This window comes from Erpetoichthys calabaricus, chromosome 3, assembly GCF_900747795.2.
Source record: "Erpetoichthys calabaricus chromosome 3, fErpCal1.3, whole genome shotgun sequence".
Classification (NCBI taxonomy): Eukaryota; Metazoa; Chordata; class Cladistia; order Polypteriformes; family Polypteridae; genus Erpetoichthys; species Erpetoichthys calabaricus.
In genome coordinates, this window is record NC_041396.2 from 209,772,284 (window position 1) to 209,798,470 (window position 26,187).

The 26,187-nt window shown below is 36.3% G+C and overlaps 1 protein-coding gene across 2 annotated transcripts in view; it reads right to left on the reverse strand.

Moving 5' to 3' along the window:
- The window catches only part of sntg2 (syntrophin, gamma 2), a 333,388-nt gene that overhangs the window by 132,052 nt on the left and 175,149 nt on the right, over positions 1-26,187 (reverse strand). For both annotated transcript variants that reach the window (XM_028798907.2, XM_051924960.1), the window contains exon 10: positions 4,970-5,008. In XM_028798907.2, coding sequence (XP_028654740.2) covers positions 4,970-5,008 — 39 coding nt within the window. The remainder of the gene's footprint in view (positions 1-4,969; positions 5,009-26,187) is intronic.

The following is a 26,187-nucleotide window of genomic DNA, read 5'->3' on the forward strand; positions in this document are numbered from 1 at the left end:
CTCTAAATATATTACTATTACTTCTGTTAAGAAGATTTTAAATATCTCACAAGTACAGGAAAGAAAGTAGAAATTACAACTTTTTACATTTATGTCATTTGTAATACCACATTCCCCCTACTGATAAAAGTAGTTGAAATTCTTTATATATTTTTTAGAAAAATAATATTTTCACCAAGTGTAAGTTTTCTGCAGGTATTAAGGTTAAATGTGAAACCAGTAACAGAATACATTGTGGAAAGATCTGAATTTAAAAAATCAGATATGTTGGATAATTTGAAATTATCCCACATATAAAATCAAGAAAAACTTTTATTCTCATTTAAAAGTACGATTTTATTAACTAGCTGAAAATTCAAACTATTGAGTTGGATTGAAAAGTTCTAAGATTTATACCAAAATAAAAACACTAATTACAATTAAAAGTTTTAACCAAACAAGAATTTGAAACGAGATGTACTTTCTAAATGAACACAAGCCTTTAGTGAGTCATCCTTAAGTTAATAACAAAAATTCACACACTTGCCATTTTATATACCATTGCTGCCACGCATCTTAAATCCTCTTCTTCCTGATAGATAGGGTATCAGTTTTAAGATTTTTGTTTCCTGCTTAAGACTTTTGATTCTTGTTTTTCTTTAGTGGTCTTAAGAAATGCTAAGTTTTTATGGTCTGTAAAATTACAGAAAGTCTCTCAGTATGTTTCAGTCAGGCATGCCACTGTTTCAAGAACAATTAGATGGAAAATAATTTCCAATTACCCACATCATAAGTCTGCTAAGATGGAAAAAAAATTTTAAAAATCCATGGCTTGGATGATGTTACCAAAATGATTAAAAAAAATATTAACAATGAAAATAAAATATTAAATTGTTCTAAAAATTAATTTGATTTTGAACTTTGTTCATGCTTAGATGCTGGGGTTTCTGAGATTTTTGGGTTCTGACTTTAGTTAGTGTTTAGATGACACATTTGCTTAGTAAAATGTATGGATTGCCTGAACTCTAAAATTCAATTATTAATAAGCAATAATAACCAAAACATTATTTAACTTTTTCTTTTCCTTTTTATTTTTTTACTCTCAACCAGCTCATGACCTTGAGCAGCTCTGATCTTCCGTGATAATAGAGAAAGGATGATAGAACTTTGAAAATATTTTAAAATGAGAAAATGTACTTTTCATTAAAGCATAGAAATCATAGTTGCTTTTACACAGAGGACCCACACCTTAATAATTTCATGGTTTATATATGACAGTTCTATTTGAGACTGACTCTAAACTGCCGGACAATGGAAATTGATATGCTTTAATAGGTAACTTTAAAGCTTTGCTTAAAAACACTATAATCTGAGGTGGTTAAAACCCAGGAATGACTCTGCATCTTGACCTGGAAAATGGCAGACTTGCTTTGCTAGGGTGCAGACTTTTTTACAGGGCTTATATCTAGAATTCCACTAGATAGAAGGTGAAAGGAACTTATTACATAATATTTCTGCTGCTGTTATGTTTCTCCTTTGAAAAAATGAGTAATAGATATAATAACAAAAATCTTATGCCTTGATGTAATTCTTAATATGTTTGAAGGCGTAAACATAAATTTTGAGACTGTACTATGTAAGGAAAATTTGTCCCAGAGTAAATTCTTTATAAGCATTCCATTTTTGCAAGATAACAACTTTGCTGTCTGTGAAAAAATTAAAAATAAATTGTGTTCATCCAGCTGGTTTTAATCTGCTTTTTCCATTACAGGGTTATGGAGAGCCAGAGCTTATCCTGGCAGCATTGAGCTCAAGACAGGAACCATCACTGGACAAGATGACATGGATTTTAGTTTTGATTTAGTAGTCTATTCATTTTCTGAATTACTTTTTTCTATTCCAGAATCACAAGAACCTTAAATTCAGATTACAAATAAACCCTGAACAAGACATCATTCTTTTTATATACAGTAATTGCTTGCTTATATATTATAGGTTTCATTATTACAGGTTGATTATTCAAGTAATATGATTAACTTTATTAGTAGTTCTTAATATTCTTAATATTATTGACTATATATGGGTAGACCTTTCATATTCTTCAGGGATTTACAATCTTTACTAATCTCTACTTTGTTTTCCGGTTCTTCTTTGGGGGGTTTTGCACTACTACCACCACCTTATCAAGGCACCGTGCAGCCACCTGCGAAGGAGGGTGTCCCAGCTGTCCACTATGTCAACTGAATCGAACGTATCCTCTCAGACAAGGCCTGGAAACAATGAGGAATGATTTAAGACCATTTATGTTAGGTAGAATGCCCTGTAGGAACTGGGTGGTCTTTATGCCTTGGAACCCCTGAAGATTTTGTTTAATTTTTTTTCTCTCCCACTTTTTTTTGTTTGTTTGTTTTTTTCTGTTCTCCCAGACATCTGACCTTATCACCATACTCATCTGTAGAGACTTACAATATGATATTACATATAATGATGCTACTTTTCTACTAGTTACTGTTGTCATACATGTGCGATTGGGAGACAACTGAAAGGCCTTAAGAATAGTACTACCACGCCCGACCAGGGGGTGGTGAGCTGCACTAACTCTGTCTCAATCTTCTGCAGCCCATCCATGGGAAACCTCGCTAGGTCCCAGTGCCATAGATGACGTCACTTCCGGTATCGAAGACATCACTTCCGGTCCCGGCACCAATGATGACCTCACTTTTGTTTCAGAAGACGTCACTTCCGTTCTCGGGCTTTAAAGCCACCATCTTTTCCTGTTACATTCAGTTCAGTTTTGGACTCAAACCTGTGAACATCACAAGCAATTTCAACCCTTTTTGCAGCCAAGGCATAATATATGGGTGGCTGCCCCAAACCTTTTTATGTCTGTGGTCTGCTTTTGTGACACTGCATATACTCTATCTATGTTATGAAAGCTTGTATAGGTTTATTTTTTGTTGCTTGTTATTATTCTTTAATTTGTTTTGTTTTCTTGTTTTCTCCTGACAATCTTATGAAGCTACATTGTTTGCATGAAAATGTGGTATAGAAATATATGTTGTTGTTGTAGTAGGAAATCTGATCAATCATACATATTGTTTTGGTTTTCTTTGGAAATAGCATCATGGTGTGGTTTTCAATGTACACAGTTAGAGAAATGAGGTACAGATGTTTTAATGATTCTGGGTGAAACACCTCATAGTGGCATGAATAGCTGTGATTTTCTAATTATGAAGCAAACAGATGATTTGGCAATGAGCTATCAAAAGCTTAGTCTTTTTAATCTAAGAAATTGTAGAATTAAAACAATGGTTTATAGAAGTATTGTATAGATCACACTTTTTCTATGAAAGAAAGATCTGTATATGGGAAAGAAGACCTTGTCTGGCAAATGAAACACACATCCAAGCAAGGCAATGTGGATACTACCAAGGCAGTGTGACAATGTGTAAACTCTTTAGTTTTGCACAAATATTGCACATGATTTTTTCTTCAATTTTGCTAGTCCTGTCTACACATTATGTTGGCTTGGAGGATATGAATGACTATGTTTCAGTTTATACTGTTGTGAAAACTTTATAATATCTGAAAGGTGGAGCATAACCATTTGAACAATAGTTTAACAATACTCTCACTGTGTGTTTTATAAATGACCCATAGGCCTCTTAGACAGTAATGTTATCTGTTAACTGAAATTAATTGTTAATAATTTACCTTACCATAAAATATGTTTGTGTAAGTAATTCAGGCAAAATGTGCTATTTTATTCTTTCTGTGGTATATTTGTATATATAAAAGAAGAGGACCAGTTTGAGGGGATTTGCACCTGCCACAGTAAATGAATTAGGCATGCCTCATTTGGAAAAGACCCAGAACAGCCTGGAAGGGTTATAACTATTGGTGGGCTTTATAGAATCTGGATATTCCTGAGAAGGAGCTGCACTATTTTGGGAAGAATGTGGCCTGGATTGGCCACCACAATCTGTTGTCTTTGGCTACCCAAACTTCTTCACAATAAAATAGTTTATTCAAACTTGTTACACAAAAACACTACCATTCCATTCATCATCAATGAAAATGTGCAGACCTTTAGAAATTTTCTAATTAGTCTTTCTTATGTAACATATAAACAGGATGTCAGTTTATATATTGTTGGTGCCCAGGCAGAAGGACAGGTGTCCTGGCCAGGATAGGTTTCACACCTGGCCATGAGGCCATAATGGAAGGACTGGGAGAATGGACTCGCCAGGAGCAGGTCATTCCCCCACACTGCAGGTGGCAGTGTTCCTCAGAGCTAAACCCGATTAAGACACCTGCAGGGTTACATGGGAAATGTAGTCTGGAAATGCAACCCTGTCAGGGTCTTTGGAGACAACCAGAGGGAGCTGCCATTGGCACTGCCCTGGATCCTGCATGGCCTTGAAAATCTAATAATATCATTTTTTTTCTTTGGTGTTTAAATGTATTTTATACCTTACAATGAACACCATATAAATGATTATTCAGGCTGCCAAATAATAGATTGATTTTGATAGTTTAAGCAAAGGAAATACAACAGTCATTAAGATGCTGTAGATAAACATAATGCAAATGTGTATGGTGATTATGTGATTATTTAAACAAGAATATTGAACTTCACTGCATGCACCATCTTAATATCTATTTAAATAATAGTTTCCACTGTAATGTTAACAGAGTGAATTACAATTGTGGAAACTGGGCTTTAACATACAACAGGTTCTTACCATGAGTGATTCATGGTATCTGGAAACGTAATGGCTGTAGTGCCAAAAGAAATCTATAATATTCTTAGTCTGAACATTTAGTAATGACAACATTAGGTGTTACTAAAATAAATATGGTATATGAAGTCATTTTTTTACTTGAGTACAGGATGAACGTCTATATCTTCTGGTTTAGAATAAACATCCTCATCTTCAGGTTTGTTGCTTTATTATAACAAAAATAACAGTTGGGAAGTAACTCTTACCTGGTCATTGGCAGAGCAGCATCTATTCGCCATTTTCATCTGTTTGGAGAAAAAATGGAATGTTTTGTAAATTATATATGCATTACCATAAATAATTAATTATTTACCAATCAAGAATAGATTTTGTAGATGAGAACAGACTGTTTTCCTATACATACAAAACTAATCTAAGCAAATACCTACAATAGCAAGTGATAATAAAAGCATAATTAATATCATTTCTTCAGCTACGTTGTATATTTCATGGCTGAAAAAAAACTTTACACTACATTTAGTGTACACAATTGATTAAAAATAAGTTATTTGCCTGGAGGTACACAGCATGCCAATCTGAAATCTGAACGTTAAACCTTATTTTTGTGTGAAACTCTTTAGTCATTTCCTGATGCTGAACTGATGATCTAGTTATTATATTATAATATTAGAACAATAATCATCAGGGTTTGGTGTCCGAAGCAATTTTATTTTCTCTGCCATTAGGAGATGTTAATAGAAAAGACAATACAGTATTAACTTTCATTTGAATGCTGACACTGAGTTTTATTTATTATTAAAAGTAAATAGTACTACTTTTTCAATTACATATTAATGAACTGTTTAAAGACGAGAAGGGCTGGATGAACCTGTTATTTGTACTTAAATAATAAAAAAACAGAAGTTTTTTTAGTGAATGGTAACTCTATAAAAATTATGTCAATATTAAATATTCAAAACTCATGTGGCTTGAATTTTAGCTTAGATAAATCTGTCCAAAAGTTTAGTGTTATTTTTGACAAGGATTTCTCTTTCAGTCACCACATGTTTGTGCTTTCAAAAAACTTCCTTCTCTGGGTTAGAAATACTACAAAATGAAGGTGATCCCTTAAATTGGACAACTTCTAAAGCTGGTTCATTCATGTCAAGCAAAATTGACTTCTGTAATGCTTTATTGTCAGATAGTTTGAATCATTCACTAAGGCTGACATTGCACAACATTCCCTGCGATATTCAGTCATACACTTCATTTAAATAATCTTAACAAGTCATGGACAGTCAAATTGAGTGCCTGTGAATACCAACTATGTAGTGTGATATCTCCAGTGACACATTCACAGAATTCTCTGATAAGGCACAGCAAAATCAAATGTGTTTTACGTCATACAGTAAGTGTGGGCTCTTGTGGGTACATCAGTTGAGTCAATGAATGCTCAATTGGAAGTACAATGCAGCCATAAAAAAAGAAGTAAAGACACCATAAAAGAAGACTATTCCCTGAAAGTGACATCAAATTATTTATATATATATATATATATATATATATATATATATATATATATATATATATATATATATATATATATATATATATATACTAGGGGCCTCTGCCCCTTGCTCACTTCGCTTGCCAACCCCTCAGGCGGGCGCTATACACTAGCCACTTCATGGATCTGCAGCTCGCGTATGGGAAAGAGGATGTACAATTTAAACAGATTGTTATTTTCACGGGAATTGTTACATATGCATAATAGAACTAAATATTTTACATTACAGCGAGTAATTAACCAAGTAAAAAATACTAGAACATAATAAATTGAAAGAAAATTATGTTTCATGTTGCGTTAGAGGTATTCGTTGTGTTATATGTTTTTGTTCCGTTTAGCTTTGAAATTAACACACAAATACTTTTTAAATTTACACCTTTACTGTAAAACTTCAGTAAAAACTATTTTCTGAATTAACATTTCGTCAATATCGCATTGAATTTTGATTCCGTGTTTGGACTTACATCGTGACAACGCAACGTATAACTGCCCGTGAGTGAATATCGTTTCTTTCTCTCTAATAAATAAACCGGCTTTTTCGAATATTTGTCCCTGTGATTTGTTAATTGTCATAGCAAAAGCTATTCTAACGGGAAACCATAAACGTTTTAATACGAATGGCATAGCAAGATCTCCTTTGGTGTCTAATGTTATCCGCTGAAGATGTATTACATTACCTTTCTTGTTGCCTGTTAAAATTTTACATGTCAGAATTGTTCGACCAATTTTGAATACAACTAATCTCCTATTGCATAGACCATCACTCAGACATAAATTACGCAATAACATTACAATATATCCTTCTTTCAACAGTAATTTAGTCGGTGGAAGACCGGACGGTGTTAACGGTTGTAGATATTCTACGGGATATTGTAAGCTGATGTTTTCATCTTCCGCAACATCACCACCAACTGTTTCAGCATAGTCTATTGATGTGCATTTAACCAATAATAATAATAATAATAATAATTCATTACATTTATATAGCGCTTTTCTCAGTACGCAAAGCGCTATCCACACAGGGAGGAACCGGGAAGCGAACCCACAATCTTCCACAGTCTCCTTACTGCAAAGCAGCAGCACTACCACTGCACCACCTGTGAGGACCATGTAACCGATCGACAATTTTCACATTAATTCGGGATGAAATTCTTCAATAAGATTTGGACATAATAAGTTTTCTTTTATTGGGAACTTAAAGTGAGGAAAACGTAAAAATTTATAAGAGCTGAGAGTCTTGTGTCTGACAAAAGCATTCACACGAATGACAGGTGAGAGAACTGTGGGCATGGTTGAAAATGTTTGAAAGGAGGGCGGGACTTGAAAAAATCTCTTGGAAACAGTCTTGTCTCAAGATTTCTTTTATAATAGAAACATATATATATATATATATGTATATATAATGGAAGAACAAGGGGAGATGACTTATGAAGGGCGTTATTTCCCCCAAACTGCTATTTGGCAGCTCTCTTGGGGTATAATGGCCCCTTGGTGTTCTACAGGGCTATATGGGACTTGGTATTGGTCGGCTCAGCCCTGTTGGGTTCCAGGGATGCCGCCAGGGGGAACTGCAGGAGCTGGAGAGCCTTACTTTGGGTTTCTGCCACACCTGGCAGTAATTCCAGACCTCCCTAATGAGCCACTTGGAGTTCTCCCAGCTGCAGCTTAAAAGGAGCCAGCTACCTCACAGAAGTAAGCCAGAGTCAGAGGACATCACTTGCGAGGAGGAGTGGAAGAAGAAGTGACTAAAGGAGAGAGAGACAAGGAGAAGAAACAGACTGTATATTGGTGCCTCATTCTTGTTTACTGTTTGTACTAGGCTGCAGTGGGAAGCAAGGGAAAGTGCTTCCCGATGGGAATAAATGTCTGCATTGCAGAGATTGGTGCATGTGACTTTTGTGTTGGTTGTTTTGGGAGCTTTAATCCAACTAGTCAAAGAATAAACTGTTCCTGTGTTTCATCCATTGTCAGTTTGTTAATACAGTATACTTTTCAATGACACTTATTCCTGTTTCAGCTGTATTGTTCAATACCACCATGCATGCTAATAGTTCACAAAATTCTTTGAAGATTGGATCATCTGTTCACTGTTCTGGTGGTTTCTTGAGAAACGACTGAGACCTTTTCCCATAAAGACAGAAAAGAATGATGTTGTTCCTTCTGTTACAAGATCATACAAACTTCATCTATTCAGATTTATTTGTCAGCTTAAGACATCAAGGAATGTCTAGTAAAGGTGGTCGCTGCAGGCTTTGTGCCATTTTAACCTTTGTTCCTGCTGCAACTCTGTCATGAAAAGGGCTAAAAACAGTTACATGTTCAGGCAAAAACCAGAGGTGCCTTGAAAATGCTGCGTATACTGTACATTATCGGCAATAGCCTGGTTGGAGTAATTCTGAAGAGGTGTTAAAAATTCAATGTCATTAAGAGCAGTTTGAATTGCAAATGATGTTTCATTCCACTGTCTGACATAAACTGACAAACAAATCAAAATCTGCTTTTTCCCATCCACCTGGTGTGAAGTGTAAGATCTGGAGATCAACAAAATACACTCTGCCTTTTGTCTAATACCAAGAAACAAGAGATGCAAACATAGAAATCACTGATAATTGTCCCTTGCCTGTTGGGCTTCAAAAACATGTAGTAAGTATTCAAGCATTTCACACTATAGTGTACTGGGTCCTCAAACAGGTCATCACTACAACTGTTAGATTAAATTGATATAGCAATTTCTTCAGTCCTTTCATGTCAATTCAATTTTTCGAATCAACATAATTTAAAACAGTTTTCAGGAGCTTAAAGTATTTGACACATTTCCTAATTATGTTGAATGATTTCCCACCAAAAGAAAAGTGATGTGTAAATGACTAACAGTTTGTTTATTTTTTCTTTTGGCAAGCATCATGAAGGCAAAATGCAGTTTGATTCAGTTTTAGTCTATGTTGTACTGGGATCAGACAGAAGACACATAGTTCTTTGCAGGAAGGCAAAATCATATTTACGATTAGCTAACATCTCCGGCTGAGCATGAGGAACCAAACTGTGACAAGCAGTTCTGTTCTGTTGGGTAGAGTATTCCTTTAAGATTACATCTTGCCGGAAGAAGGGGCCTGAGTTGCCTCGAGAGCTTGCATATTGTAATCTTTTTAGTTAGCCAATAAAAGGTGTCATTTTGCTTGGCTTTTCTCTACCTTTAATATATGTTAATTTATTTTAGTGATACTTTGCAATTGGGAATCAAAATAAAATAGTTTTCAGCTTATTCTAAAACATTTTTGCGGGTGGCTGGAGCCTATGCTGCAAGCACGGCATGCAAGGCAGGAACCCACCCCGAAATGGACACACATTAACTCACATTGGGCCAATTTTGAATAGTTATTAAACAAAAATAAATCCAAGCAAACAGAGAAAGAATACAAAACCCACACAGACAATGACCATTCTAGAATTTGAAAACATAATTATGACTAATCATTTCTCCTAATTTTCTGTGTATAGTTCAAGCTGCTTAATTTTAAAATTTACCTGTAATGGAAGAGGTCTCATTTCAGTAATTTTACAGAAATTATTTGTTTTAATTCTTATACTAAGCCTTTAACACTAGAATCCCTGAAGCCTATGAAAAAACTCATAATCCCGGCCCATTCCTTCACACCTCTCCATCACCGTCTTTTGTTTTGCCCGAGTTGAGCTCCGTTAGTACAGGGGATGGGACAGCAGTCTGCTTGCTGCTTGTGCTGATCGACATACAGTATTTATAAAACAAAAGACGCTGACGGAAAGGTACGAAGGAATTTAAGGTGGGCTGGGATTATGAGTTCTTTCATAGGCTTCAGGGATTCTAGTGTTAAAGAAAAACATTAATTATGTATGCATTTGTATCGTTATACTACTGACAACTACTACGACTACACTGTTTTGATATTTTACTTTTGACTTGATACTAGATTTTACTCCTTCTAGTTTAGACCTTTTGCCTTTTATTTATTTTACCCATTTGGATACTTTGGATACTTGGATATTTTGGAGCACAGCAGAAGTTGGATGCTGCAGAAGTGAGAGTGTTGAGTTACAAAAAAGGACAGAATAAGAAATGAGACAATCAGGGTACAACAAAAGTGGGAGAGTAGATTGAAGTGGTATGGGCATATGCTGAGGAGAGATATTGAATATGTGGGTAAAAGAGTGATGGGAATGTAACTACAGGGCAAGAGAATGCTGTGAGGCCAAAGTGGAGGTGAATGGATAAAGTTAAAGAAGATTTGAAGGAAAAGGGCTTGACTGGTGAGAAGGTGCAGGACTGAGCTTTATGGAGATGGTTGATCAAGGACATTGATCCCACATAGAAGTGGGAAAAGATGAAGAAGAAGAAAGAAGACCCTTTAAGATACTCCTTCTGATATACTTTCAACTCTTGTTCTGCTTCACTGATCTGTTACCTAATTACATAAGATTTTTATTAATTGTGTTTGCACAAGAAAACATGACATTTGCCATTTCAAAGCAGGTACAAATTTACATTTACATTTATTTACTCAGCAGATGGTTTTAACCAAAGCAACATAAGAGGTTAACATAATTGTATAAATATCAGTCTGGGGTACTGTTTGGGAACAAGTGTTACAAGACAAGCTTACGACACCTTTTATTGGCTAACTAAAAAGATTACAATATGCAAGCTTTCGAGGCAACTCAGGCCCCTTCTTTGAGTTGCCTCAAAAGCTTGCATATTGTAATCTTTTTAGTTAGCCAATAAAAGGTGCCATTTTGCTTGACTTTTCTCTACATTCATAATGGCTAACACGGTACAACACCCTAGTAACTAAAGACAAGCTTACAAAATTGATCACCACAAATGAAGAGCTCAGAACATAAACAAAGTAGTTATATTTCCTTTAGTTAGAAGAACTTATCAAAGCCATTATCAATTAGGGAGAAATTCACCAAATAAAAAGAGGCGTCAAATGCTCCTTAAATACATTGAGGAAATCAGCATTTCAAATGGAAGTTCCACCACCTAGGAATTACATATGAAAAGAGTCTGGATTGAGATTTGATGCCATACTGATGTAGCATTACAAGGCACCATTCATCAGCAGACCTGAGTTGTCGAGAAGAAACACAGGACCTCACAAATGTCTCCATATATATATTGGAGATAACCAACTTACTATCCTGTAAGCAAGCATCGAGGATTTAAAGTTAATATGTGCTGCTACAGGTAGCTAATGTAGTGATCTGAAAAGAGGAGTGACATCTGCCCGCCTTGGCTGGTTGTAAAACAGACAACATTTTGAATAATCTGCAGTGGCTTGATGGCACATGCTGGTCCTCCAGAGAATTGCAGTTGTCCAGATGTGACAAAACCAAATCCTGGACCAGTAGTTGTGCTGCATATTCTGTAAGAAATGGTCTGATGTTGCAGATGTTGTAATGGGTGAATCAGCAAGACTGAGAGGAAGATAAAACATGGTCAATGATGGACAGTTGATCATTGATCATCATACCAAGGTTGCATACAGACTTGGTGGATGTTAACGATAATGAGCCAAGCTGAGCTAGAGGTGGTGTTCCTTCCAGGTTGCAATACAAGTGCTACTCAAAATTTTGAAAAATTTGCATCATTAGAAAACAATATTTTGTTACATTCACAGTTACACGTTACATTAGAGAAACTCTAAACCCAGGCCTCAGTCCTTATCTTAACATACAACTGCCAGGAACTGAAATGTTTCAAACTTCCACCATCTTTTTTCATGCTTAAATTGTTAACTACATGTTTTTCTAGGCACTACTAAAAGTGATGTTTATTTAACAACTCCCCAATAATGCATTTGGGGGTTTTATCATAGGGTTACATTTTCCTTGTGTGGCTGTGCACACCAAATGCTTTTACTGATGATTTATATTTTAATGTGAAAACACTGATGTGGTTTGATTTGGAATAAAATTAGAAAGCCTAAAGTTTCCATGTGTTTCATTTTTAAAAAGTAAACAATTTTAACCCTTAAACTGCCGGAACCGGCTATATTCGGTTCCCAATGTAATTTGCCAACACACCAGAGTCAAGTATATTCGGCAACGTACATTTGTTGAACACCGCAACCAGCTAAAGTCGGTTCCATGTGCAATTTGGTAGCACGCCAGAGCCGAGCATATTCGGCGACATACATTCGGCGACATACATTCATTGAACACCACAACCAGCTAAAGTTGGTTCCCAGTGCAATTTGCCAGCACGCCGGAGCTGATCAGTCAGTGCTGTACATTCGTTGAGCAGCCAGCTCATGACCACTGCCGTCCCCTGCAGCACTGCAGCATTACTGTCCCTGGGATTCAGCCGCTGCACTAGACTAGCCTGCAAGTATCAGCGTTTACCTCTGTGTACCTGCTTGCAGCCAGTTCAAGCGCAGTCGGCTCGGTGATTTACTGAATTTCATCAATGTCGTCAGTTGCACCTTGTACATATTGTTCCAGTAGTTTTTAAAATAGTTTTTACAGTTCATTAGCAGTGTGTAAAATGGTCAGTGTTGGAGTAATTGTGATGCTCTTTGCATGAAAAAAAAAAGTGTTTCATTAAAATTTCCCTTTTTCTTTGTGGATTGTGACTTTTATTTATAAAGTTGCAGCAAAAAAGTATATGGAGTCCAGGGGTGCATTAACCCCCAAGTATGTGGCAATTTTAGGGTTAAAAAAGTAAAGAGTTGAATGAGAATTCAGATCAAAAGAAGGACAGAAATAATGCTGGAGTTGCATACGACTTCCATCCATCCATCCATTTTCCAACCCGAAAATATAAGGACAGGAAGAAGTCGCAAATGTTTACTGGTCAATGTGAAGGTTGAGCCTGCTTCATGGCACGGAGGGTCCTTATGATGGTTCCAAACTTCAGCCTATTTCTATATTTATTTTTCAATTGGCAGTTCTGTTAGAAATAATTGCTTTCTGCTTTTGATTAATATTAATGTACATTAAAATGAAATTTTAGATATATTTATTTTATCAATAATAATTGTTAAGATTATTCCTCATTATGTATCGGAAGGAACAGAAACTGTCTGTGACATTATGAAAAAGAGACAAACCCAGAGAAATCAGTGGATGTTTTGTGTACTGTTGGTATCAGAAAATTAATGAAATAAAGTGAATTTGAGGAGTGAAGCTTAGTAAAAAACAAAGTTAAGAAACTTTCTTGCATGTCTTTTCTGACTAATTTTTTAATGTCAATGCAGTACATTTTGAAATTACTGTTCTTTGAAGACTTTTTCCTGTATCAAAAGCTTCATGGCACAAACATATTAGGAATACCTTTACTACTATAATATGAACTCTTGCATTGCCTTTCAAGGACTGTTCATCTAGTAAGCAGAATAAAAGACTGGATAAACAGCATCAGCTTGACTTACTAAAGTGGAATTAGCACCTGGGGTCAGGCTGATAAGAGTGAAGAGAGTGGACTCAGTTAATTCTGGTTTTGGGAAATCTTACAGACATTGTCCTTGGGCATGCATCCAGTCCAATGTCTATCATTTGTCAGGTGTGACGACTCTCAAGATGTGGTTGGCTGAAGTCTGATAGAAATTGAAGGTCTTAGAATATTAAAGGAAAATCCTCTGCTGAAGAAAGTAAGATAAACAGAACCAAGACTCTCTGAAGAGCCATGTGCTTATTTATGTTTGAAGAGCTTAATACTTTGTTACTTTGTTAGTTTGACAGCCAATTTTGCTCAAGTGGAAGAATCTAGTTCTGCCTTCCCGTCATGCAGACTTTGGGACGTGCTATATTATTTCCAATAGATAGAAATAAAAAATTTCTCACTAAATAATATTCTAGTTACATTATAAATATATTATTCATGTAGGGACAATGCCTTTTCTTTTGGTCTTCACAGTAACTGTGGACTGTACTTATTCTTCAACTCTGATTTTTATTTTGTCAGTTTTATGCACTAGGGCAAAGGGGATGAAATAGTATGTTAATATGGGGGTGTCACTAGGAAAGAGTGATGGTTGAAAAATGAAAATTTGTTTTACTATAATTGCTTTGTAGTTTATTTTTTCTCTATAAAGGCAATAACATAAAATACATTAGAAATTATCAGAGTAACTAGTTTGAATATCTTAAAAAAAGTAATCCATTCTTTGTCATAATTGATATGAAAACTGAGCTTTCAATATGTTTTAAATTGTAGGATATTGTGATTTTTCTTGTGATTAATTAAGAAATTGTAAGTATGAAGTTTGTGGCATTGTTTTCAGACACAAAAAGCACTTGTAATATTTATAAATAGTCTCCATTTATAAAAAATCCAGTTAATGTTGGATGACTACTGTGTCATAATATGATTTGGCATTAATCTACTTGAAAGTAAAACACAGCATTTGTAAGCTTTTAATAAAGTGCATCTATTAGGTCATTTTCATGTTAAAGTAACATTCTTAAATCCACTTAACCCAATTACAGGTAACTGGGAGCATAGCCTATCCTGGCAGCCCTGGAAATATAGCAGGAAACAGCCTTGAATAATGCACCAGTCCATCATATTATCCATTTATGCGCACACCCATACTCACACCCACATACATTTCAGTTTGGAATTTCTGGCTAACCTAGCTTTCATGCGTTTGGGGGGAAAAAAAAGCCAGGAGTAAACCCTGATTAATAAGCAGGTTCTTGTAACCCAGCCACAAGGGGTGCACAAACCAGTGTGTTTCTTTGTGCAAGCCCCAAGCCCAGATAAATGGAGAATAAATGGAAAATTTTCCCAGATCAATATGTGGGCAACAATACAGATTTCCATACAGGATATGTTGAGGCCCGGGTCAACAATGGCTGCCACCAGTACTGTTACCCAACAGGGTGCTGTGGGATATTGGGCTACTGTTGGCTGAAGGAGAAGAACATGGCCCACAGGCAGGAGGAGAGATGGAAGCTTAGGTGAGTGAAAGTGAAGGTAGGAACTTTGAATGTTGGCAGTACAACTGGTAAAGGGAGAGTTAGAAGATATGAGGAAAGAGTTAGAAGATATGAGGAAAAGAAAGAAGGTTGATATATTGTGGGTACAAGAGACCAGATGGAAGGGGAGTATATCGAAGGTGTGTTCAAATTGTTCTACCATGGTGTGGATGGGTAGAGAAATGGGTAGGAGCTATCCTGAAGGAACAATATGCTAAGAGTGTTTTGGTGGTGAAAAGAGTGTCAAACAGTGTGATGATTATAAAGCTGTAAATTGAAGGAATGATGAAGAATGTTGTTAGCGCATATGCCCAACAAGTTGGATGTGCAATAGATGAGAAATAAGATTTTTGAAGTTAATTAAATGAAGTGGTTGAGAGTGTACTCAAGGGAGAGGATTTCACTGGACATGTTGGTGAAGGAAACACAGGAAGAGAAGGTGATGGGTAGGTATGGGGTCAAGGAGAGGAATGAAGAAGGTCAGATGATAGTGGACTTTAGAAAAAGAGGGAGGAACACGGGGTGACATACAAGAGTGGGGGAAGATACATACATGTGGATTAAATCCTGTGTAGGAGGTTCAGTCTGAAGGAGATTGGAATCTGCAAAGTGTATGCAGGGGAAAGCATAGTTAGTCAGCACAGGACGGTGTTCTGTAGGATGATGTTGGAGATCAAGAAGAGGAGGAGAGTGAGGGCAGAGCCAAGGATCAAATGGTGGAAGTTAAAAAAGGAAGGAGGAGTTCAGGGAGGCGGTCAGATAGAGTTACCATATAGCTGGACAACTACAGCATAAGTGGTAAGGGAGACAGCTAGAAGGGTTTTTGGTGTGACATGTGGACAGAGGAAGGAGGACAAGGAAACTTGGTGGTTCAATGGGGAAGTATAGGACAGTTTACAGGGGAAGATGTTGGCGAAGAAGAAGTGAAATAATCAGAGAGATGAAGAAAATAGACAGTAGTACACAGATATAAGGCACAAGGTGAAGAGAAAGGTGGTGAAGGCTAAAGATAAGGCTTATGATAAGTTGTATGAGAGGTTGGACACCAAGGAGGGAGAAAAGGACCTGTACCGATAGGCTAATCTGAGGGGCCAAGCTGGGAAAGATGAGCAGCTGATTAAAGTTATTAAGGATAATGATGGGAACATACTCACAATTGAGGAGAGTGTGTTGAACAAATGGAAAGAGTACTTTGAGAAGTTAATGAATGAAGCCCATCTACAGTATGTTATATGGGTTGTAGACGATAGCACTGACAAAAAGACAGGAGTCACAGCTGGAGGTGGCAAAACTAAAGATGTTAAGATTTGCATTGGGTGTGACGAGGATAGACAGGATAAGAAATGAGTACATTAGAGGGTCAGCTCAGCTTGAACGTTTTGGAGACAAGGCCAAAGACTAGATTGCGTTAGTTTGGACATGTGGAGAGAAGAGTTGCTGGATATATTGGGAGTAGGATGCTAGAGTTGGAGCTGCCTGGCAAGAGGAAAAAAGGAAGGCATAAGAGAAGGTTTATGGATGTGGTGAGAGAAGACATGCAGGTGGACAAGAAGATACTGTATGGTGGAAACAAATGATCAGTTGTGGTGACCTGTAATGGGAGCGGCCTGAAGAGGAAAACTAAGCATGTTCTAGTACTTGAATGGGAGACCATCTAGGAAAAGCTTGAGATGCTGCTGGAAAAGGTGTTGGAGAAACCAACATGACATGCTTACCCTGTGGTCTCTGTGTGGATCCCAATGCCCCAGTGGAGTGATGGAAACACTGTGCTATAAAAATAGTGCTAGCATTCAGATGAGACATAAAACCAAGGTCCTGACTCTCTATGGTCATTAAAGATTCCCAGGCAAAAAAAAGTCATTTAAAGTAGTAAATGACTTGCGGGTAAATGCAGACAGAGGCCATTTATCTGTTCTCATCCTCTTAGAACTGAATGCCGCTTTTGACACCATTGATCACAATATTCTTAGAAATTGCCTTAGTCAATGGGTGGGCCTCTCTGGCAGTGTCTTAAATTGGTTTGAATCCTACCTGGCAGGTAGAAAATTCTTTGATAGTTGTGGTAATTACATCTCAAAGACACATGATATTCTACATGGTGTTCCACAAGGCTCTATCCTGGGTCCGCTGCTCTTTTCGATCTACATGCTTCCATTAGGTCAGATTATCTCAGGGCATAACGTGAGCTACCACAGCTATGCTGATGACATGCAGCTGTATTTATCAATAGCACCTGATGACCCCGACTCTGTTGTTTCACTAAGACAATGTTTTACTTGTGTTTCTAAATGGATAAATAGTAATTTTCTCAAGCTAAATAAAGAGAAAACAGAAATTTTAGTGATTGGCAATAATGGATATAATGAGGTTATTAGAAATAAACTTGATGCATTAGGATTAAAAGTGAAGATGGAGGTAAAGAATTTAGGGGTAACTGTTGACTGTAACCTGAATTTTAAATCGCATATTAATCAGATCACTAAGACAGCATTTTTTCACTTAAGAAACATAGCAAAAGTTAGACCTCTTATATCATTGAAAGATGCTGAGAAATTAGTTCATGCTTTTGTTTTCAGTCGTCTAGACTACTGTAACGCGCTCCTCTCAGGACTACCCAAAAAAGACATAAATCGTTTGCAACTAGTGCAGAATGCAGCTGCTAGAATCCTAACTAGGAAAAGAAAATCCGAGCACATTTCTCCAGTTTTGATGTCACTACACTGGTTACCTGTGTCATTCAGAATTGACTTTAAAATACTGCTTATGGTTTACAAAGCCTTAAATAATCTCGCTTCATCTTATATATTGGAATGTCTGACATCTTGTATTCCAAATCGTAACCTTAGATCCTCAAATGAGTGTCTCATTAGAATTCCAAGAGCTAAACTTAAAAGAAGTGGTGAGGCGGCCTTCTGGTGTTATGCACCTAAAACCTGGAATAGCCTGCCAATAGGAATTCGCCAGGCTAATACAGTGGAGCACTTTAAAAAACTGCTAAAAACTCATTACTTTAACATGGCTTTCTCATAACTTCATTTTAGTTTAATCCTGATGCTCTGTATATTCAATTAACTATCATAACTATTCATGGTGGCTCTAAAATCCGTACTAACCCCTACTCTCTCTTCTGTTTCTTTTCCCAGTTTTCTGTGATGGCGACCTGTGCCATCACCACCTAATCATAGCACCATGATGTTCCTACATTGATGGATTAAAAGCCGGAAGTCTACATGACCATCATCATCAAGTCCTTCCATGAGAATCCTAAATACAAAGAGGACTGTTCATTTATGTTAGGTAGAATGCCCAGAGGGGGCTGGGCGGTCTCATGGTCTGGAACCCCTGCAGATTTTTTTTTGTTTGTTTTTTCTGTCCTGCCAGGCCATCAGACCTTACTCTTATTCTATGTTAATTTGTGTTGTCTTATTTTAATTCTTACTTTGTCTTTTTTTCTCTTTTCTCTTTTCTTCATCATGTAAAGCACTTTGAGCAACATTATTTGTATGAAAATGTGCTATATAAATAAATGTTGTTGTTGTTGTTGTATCATTTGTAAAGAGCAGGGTGTATGCCGATGCCCTAGCTAAATTGCCCTCCATGACCTTGTCATTCTGGCCCCGTAATCATCCCCTGTCTCTAACTGGCTATTTCTGTTGACACTTCATCATCTGATAACTAATGTGAGGTGAGTGAGTGTACTGGCACAAAATGGCTGCCATTGCAGTTATCCAGGTGGGTGTGACACATTGGTGGTGGTTGAAGTGGCTCCCCACTCTTTATGTGAAGCACTTTGGGTAGAGAGAAAAGTGCTATATATTTGTGAAGAATTTTTATTATTATTATTAGCTCAATGTCATATATATTATTAATTTCTCTTGTCTTGCTCATCTATCAATAAGGGCATAAGGCTTTTCACTTACCATGCAAACTCATTGCAGGAACCATGACTCTTTTAAGAGAACTGTTGTGTTACTGCACTTTACTTCACCAATTTTAAAAATACTTACTGGATTTAGTTTCTTAATGGTGCATGACTGCTCAGTGCAAGTCTGTTACTAGGGAAGGCAGTTTAATCCTGGTTGATCAGTTGCTTTGACAAGTTTGTTCTTTAAAGATCAATATCTACTTTTGATTAAAGCTTTTGATTGATGAGATAGGCCGCCTTAGCTTTCAGTCAACAATCTTAGACATCACCAAAAGTCTCTAGTTGTATTTCTCTGATGTTTGGAAAGTTAGCTATTTTTTTTCCCTGAACCAGCTGCCAGTCACAAATGAGGTGTAAATAAGAAAACAGCCAATGGCTAACCAGCTAACTTAGCACTTTATAAACATCATGTAAGTGTTACTCATGAAAAAGGTGTTAAAAATGTACTAATTAAAAACAAATGAGAAAGAAAAAATTAAAGACTATAGTGTTCTAATTTCAGAAGTTTCTTAAGTATGAAAATGCAACACTATGCACTTACTAGCAGACAGAATAAATCTAATAAATCTAAAATTTAATTAGCATGTGGTGTGCCCAACAAACGTATAACACTTTTGAGTCAAATTTACAGAAATAGTTAGGGCAATTACAAAGTTAAATCATACCTTTTCATCAATCACTTGGATTATATTTCTTTTTTTCTGCACCATGTACATGGACAACATCATGGGCAAGTCAAATCATCAGTGATACACATGAAAGTGATGCAGAATGGTGCACAGTTAATGCACTGATTGGAATATATTGAAGTTAGCAGCCATTGAAGGAACCCAAACTAACACAGATGAATATGCATCATCATTAACTGATTATGATAGGGAATGTGATGCAGTTGATGACACTGTCATCAAGTCCTCTAATGACACAACAGTACTGGGACTAACTAATGAATTATTATTATTATTATTTATCAAAAACAGTGAGGATGCCTTCACAAATGAGGTAAAAAACCCTTTACTGAATGATGGGATAACAACAACCTATATCTCAACATCAACAAGGCATCATATATTTCAATATGTATTAGTTTGTTTCTCAGATGGTAGTGTTTACATATTTGCACCACCAGATACAGTATCTCTACAATAAAATACAGTTTTTGATTTACAGCACTACACATCTATTTACACACATTACATTACTATTGTAATAGTAATAGCTATATTCAATATACTGTATACACAAGGGACAGAAGTGTGTGGAGGATTCAAGTGTAAATGAAGTACTGTGCTTTAACAGATACAAATGGGTTGCATTTTTAGATTGAGAAGGCAGAATCATAAGTTAATATTAGATAATTTATGAACAAGGTGAAATCATAATGGCATTCTATGGTGTGTAACGTAGCTTCATTAAAGAAGAAGTGAGGCTGCATGTTTTTACTTTCAATGAGCCTCTTACTAACTTATCTGTGATGCAGAATGCAAATGGTTATAATAAGGGGAATGTTTTCAGAATTAGGTGTTGGTAGAAGTGGCGTCTCTGTAGGATTAGCATTGGGACTGCTACTCTTTAAAATATGCTTAGACAATCTAGACAAGGATATAGACAACAATCTGGTTAGCATGCAGATCATACCAAATGTAGCATCAGCTAATAAGCTACAGAGAGACTTGGACTGCATACAAGCAGATGACGTTTAATGTAACTAAGTTAAATGAAATGTATTACATCTAAAAATGTTACATTTAAATACACAATGGGATGTTTGAAAGTTGAAAACACGTGTTATGGGAAGGCTCTAGGAGTCATAGTGGACTTATCACTACATCAAAACAGTGTACAGAAGCAATCAAGAAGGTTAATAGGAGGTTAGGTTGTACTCCAAACACCATGCTATATACATTAATCCAACTGATATCAAACTTAGGTTATACCTGTATAATGCACTAGAGAGGTCTCACCTGGTATACTGTGTACTATTTTATTCTCATTTAATGATGAGCAATCACTGCTAATTTCGCTTAGCCATGCGTTCAGTAAAATCATGGAAATGTTTGGGAGCTTTGCCAAACTTAGTGAAATGCATTAAAGCCATTGAGGAAGGAGAACCTGAACTAGTTTTGAGTGGATTATAGTGGTGCAATAGTCTTTTAAGTGTCCTTGACAGCTAAGGAAGCATCTGTCGATTATGCTGAATCAGTTACTTTAAGCATAAATTCACTGATGCTTGGTTTCCACAGATTCAATAGCAAGTACTCACTTTTCTCACACCAAAAAGTAGTTTGTTTTTATTCCCCTGACATATTTACTTGCTGCTCAAATAAGCACAACACTAAAGCACATGCATCCTTCATTGCTTCCTGTTTGTATCAACTGTACAGCACTCTGGGTAATACAGTTAAAAGGGTAGATTCACTTATTACACCCAGGATAGAATTACATTTACATTTATTTGCTTAGCAGACTTACTAACGAGGTAAACAATCGAGTAACATTAGGCTAGGGCCTGTTTGTTCAGCAAGTATAATAGGACAGATAACAAATGTTGATTGCCAGAAGTGAAGTAAAGAAATAATAACTCATACATTTACAATCAAAGCAATTACAGTGATCCCCCACTATATCACGGTTCAGCTATCGCGCCCCCGCTATATCGCGGATTTATTATTATTATTATTATTACTAAGGGGGCTCTGCCCCCTGCTCACTTCGCTCGCCCACCCACGGGTTTGGTTTACCAGATAAACAATTTAAAGAGATTGTTATTTTCATGGGAATTGTTACATATGCATTATTTTCATGTTTACTTTAAAACTTTTGTAAAAACAATATTTGTCCTTTATTTCTTGCCCCGGGCGTAGTTAAATCTCTTTCTCGCAAGACTTATAATGCCACTCGCATTGTGAAAGGGGGGTCTGAACACACGATAAAGAGATGCGATCGCTTCAGCTGCTGTCTTGCTGCTGCTGTCCAGCTGTGTGTTCTGCTTGTCATGCTTTGCATCAATCATTTAAAAGCCTGTACAGCAGCTGTCCTTTTGCTACTTTGTGTCTCTGCCATTAGCGTTCTGAAGGGGTGGGGTGAGGGCTGAACGCACACTAAGGAGAAGCACTCAGATCATCTGTTGCCTTCCTGCAGCTGCTGCTGGCATGCTGTGTGTTTTGCTTGTCATTGTTTTAACAGCTGGGAGCACCTGAAGTGTGTCTGCCAAAAGCATTCCAACAACTGCTAGGTTAGATGTCCGTGAACTTGATTTAAATTGTTTGTAAGCAGAGTGTGACAAGCAAAAGTCACCGTCTCATGGATTGTACTTCCTAAGGTTGTAATGTCTAGTCTCGCATGTCATCAAAGTGTCTCTCCGAGATGATCTGGTCTCGATCGCTTCACTCAACCCCCATGGAGGCGTGCTATGCTCCTGTCACTTCGTGTCTCTCCCGCTCATGTTGTGAAGGGGGGAAGCTGAACACATGCTAAGGGGATGCGGACAGATCAACTGCTGGCTTTGTGCTGATTCTGGCAAGGTGTGTGTTCTGCTTGTCACGCTGCATGCCAATCATTTAAAAGCCTGTACAGCAGCTGTCCTTCTGTCTCACTGCTTTGTCTCGTGTGACATTAAAATGTCTCTCGTAGGATGTCAAATTGTCTTTGAGAAGATCACGTCTCATCTACCTGGTCTCCCTGCCAAGATTTTTTTATAATAGAGAGATGTTACTCATATCCTTAGCCCGACATCCACATATCATATGTGTTTACAAAGTGTGTTTTAATAAGTTTACGTGTGTTTAAAGCATGTGGGAGGCGTATTTTAAGGCTTAAACTATAAAAAAATGTTTATTTATATGATCTTTCTATATCGCGGATTTTCACCTGTCGCTGATGGGTCTGGAATGTAACTTCCGCAATAGGCAGGGGATCACTGTACACTTAAAACAAATAACCAAGAATATAAAGTTTCATAGCGCAAAGGTTTTTTGTTTTTTTCTTCTTTTCAATTCGACAGATATTCACAAAACAGATGGATCTTCAATCACTTCTTAAATACATTGAAGGAGTCAGCAGTACGAATGAAGGTGGGCAGCCCTTTCAAATTATGAAGCGAATTAGTACAGTTGATACCCAGCTGTTACTTCAAAATTCATTCTTAAACATGGGGACATACTGTAGATAGAAACTTATTAAGGACAGATTCCGCACAAATGTAAGAAAGTTGGACTATCTTGTGGATATGATTTTAACTTTCATGCTTTAATCTTGATTGTTTATCAGATCACAGACTGGCAGCTGTCTCACTCTTGTGTGCCAGTTTTGCATGACACAAACTGCCAATCAGAATATAAGGAGAATTAATCTTGCAAAGACTAGTAAAAATGAACTATCTATGCAATACCAGCATTACATTACATGTACAGTGTTTCAACATTACATTGTAAATATATTCATTTTAGAGTTTATTAATCTTATAAAATTATTTTTTTTTATTTTACTTTATTTAAAAGAACAAAACACAACAATAAAATGCACTTAAGTCAAAATGTCAGATTCAGATAAGTAGTACTGCAGTACAGCAGCTGTGTTTCAAGAAATAGTCTGTTTTGGGCCAAAAGAAGATTTTTGGACTGTGGCTACTAAATCCACACTTTGAAAATATCAATTGCATGTATACTAGCTGAGTAAAAAGAAAATTATTGCTGTCTTATATTTTTTATGTTCTCATCTGTAACTTCATTTCAGGGTTTTTGCAGCAGTGAAATAGATATTTTGATTTGTCTGTCAAGTAGGCTTGACTTGTTCTTTGTTTATTGTTATATTTTTCATCTTAATCTGGTCATTCCTATTCTCGTCAAAATTTTCCCACCAAATGTTTTAAGACCTACAATATGAGATTTTCAAAAAAATATACAGCACAAACCATCATCCTCTATCAACCTTGGTTACTGTTACTTTTCCTTTTGTTTCACTCCAACATCTTTTAAGGTATAACTTGGAACTTCAAATATAGCATGAGGAAATATTTGTTTGATTATATAAACTTCATTTAAATAAATTCCTTTTTTAATATCACTTTTTGTTGATTGTTCCTCCAATTCATTTTTTGCTTTCTAAATGAATTAAAGTAAATCCAATTTTATAGGTTTCAAGACAGAATATTGAAACTTTATATACTGTATAAGGCCCTTTTACCTTACATGTATTGATGCGTTTCCCTCCATTATTTTCTTATTGTTCCTTTTTGTTAATTTATTCTGATATTTATGTAAAACAACGGCTTGAAAAATGTAATTTCATTTAATTTTTACACCCTTTATTTAGGCCTTTAAAATTAGAATTAAGTCGTTGTGTTGTATAGCTACCTTATAAATTTGTGGTTTCCCGGCAATTTCCTACAACACATGGCTATTACAACCCAAATTTTTCTTTTTTTTCTCTTTTATTTAAAGGCTTTTTTTAAATGTGCACAAAAATTAAATTGTTAGATTTTAAAAGTGGTGTTTTTTATTATACTCAAACTAATTAAAGGCATGTCTGCCCATTACATTTCATTGCCCCAGAGTCAAAGCATTGTAGAACTGGGGCTATAGGATTTTGCTTTGGTATCTCTTGTCATAAATATCTTTTATGGATGGAAGTGTCGACAGCAGTTGCCATACCAGCCTCCAACACAGGTAGTCATTATCCTCTACACTGTTTTTCTGTAGAAAATAAAGAGAATTGGGAAGACAAAATGATGTTTCTCAGCCTCCTGATTTTCCTTTGTTAAAACTAACCAAGCATGAAATAAACTCAGTGATGAGCCCATTTATGAACTAAAGCTACCCCACTTATATTGACCATTAAGCTGCATGTTGAATAGGTTGTTTAGGCATCCTTCAGGTTGCTGATGATGGCTTATTTTATCTAAGTGCTTTTAGAATCTTAACGTTAAGCAGGATTCAACAATATCGACATCCTGCCAGGTTCAAGATATGTATCAGGACACTGTTACTCAAAAACAGGCATCTGAAATGAACACTCTACAGTTCCTGTCTTCTCTGCTTACCCCATATAACCTGTGTGACAGCTGTGATACTCTAAAGCTGGATTTCAAATATTTTGAAACAAACACTGATTTACTCATTTTGATGAAGCATCATTCTTTTATTCATTGTCAGTAATTTTTCAGCCTGCCCATCATTTCTATCTTATAACAATTGCAATGTGCCATTATGTGACTTATTATTTAATATCTAAAAAATTACATAATGCTTTCTTTAGTAATCATTTAATTGATTTATTGAAACCTCTTCTTTACAAATAAAATTATTCAAACATATTTGGAATATAGCAGGTTTATTTATGAACATTTTATTTAAAACTAGACAAAGAGCCCGTTTCGACAACGTAAGATGAAACGGGCACGAGTTTGTGTCAGCAGTGTATGAAGAACAAATGATAAGTAACAAAGAAGTTTTTTTGTAATGATTGTAGTCCGCTTTACTCATTACTGTACAGGCTTGTACTGTTAGTTGATGAATTTTCCAGGCCTATAGTATAATATTGAATGATGAATGTTCCAGTACAATGTGGAATAGTAATAAGTATAAGCACCACAAACCTGATATAGGTATATTGAATGAATGCGTAATTGAATCAGAATGCGTAATTAGGCCTCGAGCTGCAGTCGAAATTGCCTTTCAGGCCTCTAGAGCTTTAATCGAAGTCGCCTTTCTCTTTGAATTTTTGCGGCCGTAAATCCGCTGCCTGCCACGATGTTGGAGTTGGATGTCGGTCTCGTAAGGTTTTTCGGGTAGCTGCGCAGAAGGCGACTGCGCATTCGGCTTCGGACGGACGTGAGTGAGTGAGTGAGGAGGCAGGCAAATTATGTATTAAGATAAGAGCAAAACTTACTAAATGTATGTATTGATTAACAGATGAAAATTCTCATTCATTAATACCAAATTAATATATGAAGTGTGACTTTGTTTTTAATTAAATATAATTGAGGAAGAGATACTGAGTATCTCAGACATGTTTAGGAAATAACTAAGTTACAATTA